The sequence below is a fragment of the Salmo trutta genome, chromosome 16, assembly GCF_901001165.1.
Source record: "Salmo trutta chromosome 16, fSalTru1.1, whole genome shotgun sequence".
In the NCBI taxonomy this organism is placed as follows: Eukaryota; Metazoa; Chordata; class Actinopteri; order Salmoniformes; family Salmonidae; genus Salmo; species Salmo trutta.
In genome coordinates this window covers 45,942,251-45,951,374 of record NC_042972.1, presented here as the reverse complement: position 1 = coordinate 45,951,374, position 9,124 = coordinate 45,942,251, and the positions used below count along the sequence as shown (strand labels likewise).

Here is a 9,124-nt window from a genome sequence, read left to right as displayed (position 1 = left end):
ATCATCATAAGTACATGACGAAGATAACATTGTAATTTCTGACATTTGCAATGGGGTTAGTAATCAGCACCTGTTAAGGTGCTCTGTCTTCAGTCACATTAGTGAAAGTAAAAGTCAAACATTATTTGGAAAGAGATGTGAATGAGGTTTAAAGGCTTAAAGGACAAGTTAGTATGTGATCTCACACAGTATCCATGGCCACAGAGGTAGCGAACTGAACATATGCAACATGTGCATTACCAGTGATTTGCAATAGGTCTTCATTTGTCTATTTTTCTTCGTGCATGAAGTTCCAGTACAAAAAAAAAAGAAGTATACTTCATACCACTTGTGGATTGGACAAGCATTGAAATCCGTAGGAATATACAGCACATTATTAGGAAGTGTATACTCAGCCAAATCCTGTTGAATATTTTCCTTCCACATTTCATGTGAGGGTGGCAGATGGTACGATGCTGGCTGTCGGTGAGACGGGAGATGGAAATAATACAGACAGGCAGTTGATTCAAAGCAAACAAACACCCTCTCAATAGTCTGAGTCAGACATGGTAATATTCATTCCAAAGGAAGAAATAGAATAACAGGTTTTTGAGTAATTCCCATTCCCAAGTGCTGAAAACATAAAGATGTTAGAGGTTACTTTCTCTAACATATTTTTCATATCCATTACAGTTTCGAGGACTATTTTGTAACATTGGAATACGTATTTCTGTGTTACAGGATAAGTCACTGCTGTTCCATAAGAAAGTCTCTGATTTGTTGACAATTGAAAGGAGCCGTTCAAAGGTGAGTGTAGAATATTTGAAGGTGAATGTTTTATTGACCTTTGTTTGAAGGTCATCTTGTCAGTTTGTCTCAGCTGTAATAGCAATACGGTATGCTACTCCTGTTTTGTGTAATGAAATACTGCCTATAATATACAGACCTAATGTAAATCTGCCAAAAGTCTGACGTTCCAGTCATGCAACAATATTCATGTACCTGTGTTTGAACTTCATTCTTGTTGATGTATGGCAAGATATGTGCCTTCCTGCTATATTGTTAGTGGCTGTCTGTCTTCATTTGTGTCCATACACCACACCTACATTCCAACATCAAAGAAATTGTTCAGGGAAACGTGTCAAAGACCAAGATGTTATTGCAGTCAGGTACAGTATGCTCCATCATAGGTAAGTGATTTATTCTTCTTAATTACGGATTCATCTCTGATTTTCTTCTCATATCATTATCATACAGACTAAGGCAGTATGCCCTGTGAGCAGGTAAGGTCTACACGTAGGCTATAACAATGTGTAGGCTAGTAGGGGCGGCAGGTAGCCTAGCGATTAAGAACGTTGGGGTGCTGGTTAGTATCTCTGAGCCGGCTAGGTGATGTGCCATTGAGCAAGGCACTTAAACCTAATTGCTGTCGCTGTGGATAAGAGTGTCTGCTAAATGACTAAATGACTAAATTGTAAAATGACTAAATTGTAAGTGTTCACTGTAATTACAATATATGTCGAAAAGAGTTTATAATATAGGTTTAAGGTCATATACATTGGTAACACACTATCAAAGCAAAAGCCTTAAATGTGTGTGTTTTTCATAATTGTGGAAGCAATCTGGTTTGAGGGCCACTGTTGTCCAGTTAATCACCACAATACTCCGATATTTTCTAAACGCCTGCTCATCTAGATGCTGGAGGAATGGGCGGTGGCAGCTAAGTTCCTTCCCGCCCTGTGGGTGTGTTTTACGCAAATGGCCATTGCATCCACCTGCCAGCGCGTTTCCCCAGCAGTCAGGAGCGAATACACTTTCACCAGTAACACTGGCTGCATGTTTAGCCGAGTTTCAGACGAGGAATTCTTTAAATTTACAATTTTGAAGGAGCTGTCACATTGGACTTGTCACAACTTCTGGTTATTAAACTTACAGGAGATTTACTTGGAGAGACGATATTTTCAGCTGCGCCTCATGAGCATTGGACTGGGCAGCGGTAAACACACCGTGCTCCAGGTGTATCTCTATAAGGACTCCTGCAACCGGGCCACGGCACCCCGGATCTTATTCATTTTAAACTTGGAGAATTGAGGCGAACTGTTCCGTGGAATTCTGTTGGTTTCTTCGATGACTTGTAAGGTTGGACTTGGACACAAAGTTATTTGTGGAGAGTAAAGTGAGAATCAGGTATGCCAAATTATTTATAACGTTAATGATTTGCATTCAAACAGCCTGCAATTGGCTCGCACAGCACTGTCATTTTTCATTGACTTTATATTACTGTGAGAGGTAGACCTATGCTGTTTAATTTACTGGTGTGTTGCATGGGGTATTTGGTTACATCAAAATAACTGTGACAAAATGGTTTTAATAAGTTCTGTACTGGCATTGTAACCGTTAAACATGTTCATTTGATTAGGCTTAATTAGCCTTGTGAAAACCATCATGAGGCTATTTCAATTCTAATAATGAACTTTTGCATTTGAAAGTGTGACAGTAATATTTGGACACTTAGACTTTGTTATAAACATCGAACTAAATATTATAGTTAATGTCAGTGAGTTTTAACGTGCTTTAAATTAGAAATTTGAATTTATTATATGCACTCTTGCAAGTTGCGCATGAACTCCTACCAGGTTCAGATTGTTTACAGCTTTAAAATCAGAAAAATGTATAGCTTTATCTCTCGCAGCCCAACACGGATAGTGTTGATGTGAAATTAGGGAAATATTTCTCGATATGATCTAATTCAATTTGCAGCCTACTTATTCATAGCCTATTGCTTTGTTCGCACTGGAATTTGACAGCTGAAGTGTTTTCAAAATAGCATAACAATTCAAAAATTCTTCAAATTGGTTTTGTAATAGCCTAGGTGCTTTCTTTTTAGAATAAAAATACGGACGGGATGGATTTAGTCATCCACAAAGTTTATTTTGCTGCTGGTAAAAGCGCATAAATCATTAACAGCGCACAAATGTCTCTAAGAAAAGCAATGCAATATTTAGCCTATCCACGCCTGAAAGGGAAAAATAGCTAATTTCCAAATAATTGGGAACACGCACAAATGTAGGCTACTCTTGGAATACGATCCCCTATAGACCCCTGAATTTACAAGCGCGGCTGGACCAAGCAGGGAGGGTGATTGGCTGAAAGCGCGTTTTAATAGTGGTCTTTACCACCCTGCGCTTGTAAATCATGCTCAACATGGCGATTGTCTTGACTCTTGACTCACAATATAGCAATAAGTTAAGTTTTGCTGTCTAAAACACATGCAATAACTGCGATAAGACAATTGGTCAACACTCACCTTGTATAGGAATGGTCTTGATAAAATGAATAAACGAGGAAGCGTTCAAAATGCCAATGAACTGATGGGGTGGGGGATACGTTGCCTTAATGTAGATGTCATGTTTATTATACATGGTTGATCCTTTGATTAGAGCCATGTCAAGGCTACTGACCTTGATTCCTGTATTAGGCGCCAAATATGTTTTACCGTGGCCCACGCTATTACACTGCAATTACACTTCTTGCACTTTCTTCAAGAATGTAAAGATGAATACATTAGATCGACCTGTTTAGATAATCAAATCAGGTGGAAAGTCATCCCTTTGTGTGTGTGACAGCCTGTATGTGTGTTTTGTGTCTGCCTATGTGGTGTGTGTTGAAATGTAATTTGTAAAAAGTCTGTTGTTTAATTGAATTGTGTAAATATATCTGCCCTTGACTCAGAATAAACAGCTGGCCAGTTAACAAATTGCCCATAAATAGCTGAGGTTTGAGCTGATGCTTATACTCATAAATCCCCCTAACCAACCCTCCAGCTCTCCAGCAGTCTACATGTTGAGTTTGTGTTTGTGGTGGAAGTGCCCTTTAAAATGTGCCCTCTGGCAATCACATGCAGAGTGGTTAGATGGCCGACAGAGAAGCTCCCTGTTACAGCTGAAGTATTAGCACAATAGCTCCTTGCCTGTGGGAATTAGGAGAATATGAAGGTTGGCAGTGTCCATAAGGGCATTTACCTTTTATCCAAGCCTCAATATCTGTGGATCCATGCTTTATTATGGTGAACATAATTACAGTGGCATCTGTCCTACACTGTTAAAGCCATGAAATAAGACCAATTTGTAGATTTTTTAAATAACGTTTCTAGGCAACCCTGTATACCCATAAAGAAGCATGCAGTATTCTGCTTACCCTTTATAACGTGAGTTTATTGCACATTCCTGTTTGATGTGGCTGGCTCCATTACACAATTTAATTACATGTTATATACAGTTTCAATCAACAGTCCCAGTGGTTCTGGCAAGACTGATTTTATTTATCTTCAGTACCGTATTGTCCTTTGTAGAGATGAGATTACATCAGTGACAATCATTTGTCACACTGAATTGTGTGAAAACAAGGTATATTGTGTGAAGAAGACAAGGCAGAACCTTAAATTAGGTGACTACAGTACATAATTACAGAGTAGTGCAGGACAGTGGATGATACCAGCTTGATGTTCCTATCATTGTGTCACACAGACATACAGGTCAAATATGACTCTTGCCAAATGGAATTGTTTAGAAATCTAAAAGGCTAGATTCTCTACTTTCGAAAGGCTTAGGTCCCAATGGTCTGGTTAAAATCCCTGAACGTCAGTGATGTACTTCAGATGTTCACATCTCTCACAAAGAAGCTCTCATGAAGACCAACGTTTCGAGATCTACACTCAAGGACGCTGTGTTATAATGTGTAAAGCTTTTGGCAGCGGAAGTTTTTAACTCTTTAATTGTTGACCTCTTCTTTCCTCCAGTGTTCTGCGATCGTTCTATTCCTGGAGGTTGGTTTACCATGCTGTTGGACAGTCTGTGGACGGTCCACATGCTCCTGGCCCTGGTTGTCGGGGCTCTGTGCAACCACAACATCATCGACCCTCATGCTGCACCCCGCGTCTTCATCTCCTTCAAAGGTAAGAGGCAAACGTCTCTGGTCTATTTCTCCCCCAACCACATCCCTATCTGTTTAGTGTTTTGTGCTAGTGGTTTCTACGTGGTGTCTTGCATTCATGCAGCGCTCTCCTCTAATAGCTCTGTGTATCGTCTTTAAAAGAATCGCCTCATTTGCTGTTTTCTGCTACTCTGCAATGTGTGTGTGTGCACCCTTATGTGTGACTGATGAGTTGATAATCAGATAAATGGGATGATTCTGGCTTTGATAAGTGCTCTAGATTCCATAGGAAGAACTCAGACTCTCAGGTTACACCGCAGACCCGTCCCAGTGACCACTAACAAATCATGCGATGCTAATTTGCTTCCCCTCTTAAACATCCTGGCATGGTAATTCTCAGCAGCTGCTTCCACTTGACTGTATGTACGAATAATTAAAAACATAAACAAAGACAGAAAAAATGGTTCAAATTGAGGTTAACAAAGACAACAGTTTATTTTTGAGAAGCCTTTTGCATCTGGTACAGAATGCTAGTTCTAAGGTGTCCTTGAATCAACATGTTTCGATTCTCTGATGTTTTTGTAATGGAGAAGGAACAATCTAAAGGTGAAAGAGATGCATTAAAAAGACGTCGCCTGCAGCATATTAGCATGTAATAATGAAACTATCATGGTCATTATCAGATTGGGGGCCCCTCTACAGAACGACACATCTCAGGGCTTTGTTCATGCACTTCAGTGGTCATGTAGATGAGGTGGGGTAGGGAGGGAGGGAGCAGGTAGCGGGTATTACTGAGAGCAAATTGCCTGGTTCAGCCAAGCAGAGCGCTGTCTGTCCCTAAGGTCTGTCCCACTCTCAGATATAGCCTGCGATTAGCAGCCGAAGCAGAGCTAAGGGACTGAGCAGTGCCCCTGTTTGCTTTGCCTTTCGTTTCCCTAGGCTGTCTCCACAGCACCAGTTGACTTAATTAACTGGACTGGCACAGTTCACTACTAAAGGTTATTTCCCTTTTTAATCAAGTCGGATTTTACATATCACTGAGCCCGTATCCAGAGCTCAGCAATTCTTTCATGTTTTTTTCCAAATATTATTTACCCAGTTCTCTAGTTCAATATCTGCAAATATATTGCTTTTACTCAACTGTAGGTTGGTCTTTCGTTTTTTCGGTTCAATGCCTTTCTTAGAATGGATTACTTTTTATTCAAATCTTTTTCTCAGAAGTATGTAGTTGGAATTGTAGCCAGTTCTTTATTCACCTGCAAGACTCTTAAAGAGTCATTAATTTCTGTTAAACCAGCTTACTATAGCAGTATTGTTTAGCTGACGAGAAGACAGAGGAGAACCTGGCTCTCTTGCTTACCTGTTTGTTTTTCTCCCCAGTCAACATGCATTTCACAGTCTACTGACTCTGCTTTTCTCCAAAGCTCCGGAGAGAGCGTTTTACCTTTAAATATTGTGAAATGAAATGCACTTAATTGTTTTTCTAATCTCTTGGTAACCTCACCTATGTATCATAGTGTTTTAATTCTTCACTTCAGTTGCAAGAATACATTGACTATTGGCCAGCAATTTAGGTTACTAGATTGTTGGCAACAAGTTTTAGATTCTCTCTATAGCACCCTTAGATGTTTTGGATATGGGCACAGCATGAAGTTGATAATGATATATATCTTTTGCTAGAATGTACTCATTATGAACGTGCCGTATAAAGGTGCTGTATCATATTAAACATATCTCAAGTTAAAAACTTTAAGCTTACATCCCTCTCTTGGTTACCTGACGGTCCGGTCTCTCAATATTACGAAGTTGGTTGCCTGCCAAAAACTGATTAACTCTGTTTCTCCCGAGACGGTTTAAGGACCGTGACCTCTTACTCAAGAGGCCCTCACTTCCCCATTAAAACAGGTCGTACACATGTGGAGAGTAAATCAAGAACCTCTTAATTGTTTTTTTTCCATTTCCCCTTTATTTTGTTCTTCACTTAAATGTTTCCCCGGGGAACACCATCTATGATCCACAGTCTGGTCTACTGACTGAGTGTCCATTAAATGCAGATGTGTTAGTATGTCTCAAGACATTCACTCTAATGCTTGATAGTTAGAAATGCTTATGTACTGCACATACAGTATGTTTTGGAGCTAAATTATGTAACTTGATATGAACCACAGTGAGGAAGTGTAGCCATCAAAAGGATACTCCTCTGTAGCTAGCGAAAGCATGAGGTAAGAGCCTTGGAAAAATAGACTTTGGTCAGGCTTATAACTGTCTCCTGCCCTGCAGGATCACAGCCAGGGTGAAGGACTTTGATAGCCAGAGCTGTGAAATCCGCTTCAGTTAGGAGAGCTTATAGGAATCTGTGTAATCAATACCGCACAGCTTGTCTAAATTGCCAACCTAACTTAGGCATAAAGAGAAGTTAGTCGCCATAGATAATCAATTGCACTAAAAACAGTGAATTAGTTTGAGCCTTTCCCCAATGACCGTATTTTAAGGATGAAAGTTGAGTTCCGAGCCAGGGGGAATTCATAGGGAGTGAAATCTGCCGTAACTCTGTGTGCCTGAGCCAAAAAATAATATTCCTTTCTACGGAACTCGATGACCAACACAGTTCTATATTTATGTAATAAATGGAGTGTAAAGGCATTATTCCAGATTGGGTTTACTGCCATGCAAAAGGATTGTGTGAGAGAATACAGGCCTCCAATGTGACAACTACTAGGTTATTGTTTACATGCAAGGCCCCTTGTAAATCCATTTAAAGACTACAACAGATGTATCTGTGTACTTCGACAGATTACTCGTTCCGTGTCACAGTTTGACAATACCCATGGAGAATGACAAATCATTTGGAAGAACAAATGCACTGCTAGGCATTGCTCCAGGGAAGTTTCTCCATTATGTTTTGGCATAGAATTCCCCTGCATCACAGATAAGTGTAACCTTACTATGTTGGCCCATATTCCCCCTCTGACACATTTCTGCTCATGCATTACGGATCTAAATTCATGCTTATAGCTCTGCCTTTTGAGGTCTTAAACCACACGTGAACCCTGGCTACAGCTGCGCTGGTAAATACGTGGCTTACTATAACTGACTAAATGCTTATTGTACTCTTATAGAACGTCAGCTTTTGTTTAATGTTATTGTAAAAGGCACAGGGTCAAGAGCCACCACAGTTGTAAATAACATGACCATGGCTGTGAAGGTGACATAGCCCTCTCCTGCAACCACCATTACTAGAAACGTGCTGATAAGACCATGAAGCACACTGGTGTGTATACTCACATATAATTGGTTGTGTTTGCTGTTTCTAGCTTCCCATTAAATGCTAGCGAGAAGTTATGCATGCACCTTTACTCTCCCTTTCACCTTTTCCCTGAAGGGGTTAATGACATTTGAAACGGCTGTTCTCCAGTGCAGTCCCTGGAATTATGGACCATGGTGGGAATGCCGTGACATCCCATTACTCCCCCATTGGCATACAGGACCAAATCCACCGGAAGGGGTCACTGTTACCACCGTGGTTGGGGTCAGGAATGCCAGCGGTAGGTGTCTCAAAGCAGGAGGAATCTACACTGAATGACTGCCCCTGTCTTTCATTCACAGTTGTCATCTGCATCCTCCCCATCCATGCCTGGGGTAGCAGCAGACTTTCTATTTCGGGTGCTGCTGGGGTTAAAAACTCCCCTTCAGGGCTAAAGTCCCTGCACTCAGGAATGGCAGTGCCCTTGAAGGACAGTATTAATGTATCTGTAATCTAAAGTGTTATTTGCCAGTGTTTTTCTGGGTTAACGCCTTAGAACCTGAACAACAACAGAGAAGGATTTAAAAAACATGTATAAAAAGCAGCTTAATACATGCTGTTTAGCAATAGTTGTTTTCCTTTTTATAAATCTGAGTGCCAGTTCGTCTTTCAGCTAATCCCCCAGTGGTGCCCTCTCACTGCCTCCACTAGTCAATGTTTAAACCATTACAACATTGATACAGAGTACAGACAATAGCCCAAGTATTCACTTAGGAATACATTAGAGGACAAAGTTGTCTCATCCTGAACTCCTGAGTATGTTTGTTTACATGCACACTAATAATTTGATATTTAACTGATTGTGGCAGTAGGCCGAGTATGGCATTAGTCATGTAATATCAGAGATTGAATATAACATTAGATTTTATTCAGCTCGCTCAGTTGTGGCTTGACCAGTAAAAATAAAAA

General features: G+C 40.3%; 1 protein-coding gene across 4 annotated transcripts in view; it reads left to right on the top strand.

Moving 5' to 3' along the window:
• Nucleotides 1–1,742: 1,742 nt before the first annotated feature.
• Nucleotides 1,743–9,124, top strand: part of LOC115150857 (semaphorin-3F) — a 95,357-nt gene continuing 87,975 nt past the window's right edge. For 2 of the 4 annotated variants that reach the window (XM_029694603.1, XM_029694600.1), the window contains exons 1-2: nucleotides 1,744–2,166; nucleotides 4,778–4,933. In XM_029694603.1, coding sequence (XP_029550463.1) covers nucleotides 4,816–4,933 — 118 coding nt within the window. In that variant the 5' untranslated portion in view covers nucleotides 1,744–2,166; nucleotides 4,778–4,815. Of the gene's footprint in view, nucleotides 2,167–4,777; nucleotides 4,934–9,124 lie in introns of all 4 variants that reach the window. The other 2 variants (XM_029694601.1, XM_029694602.1) reach the window with 2 other exon arrangements.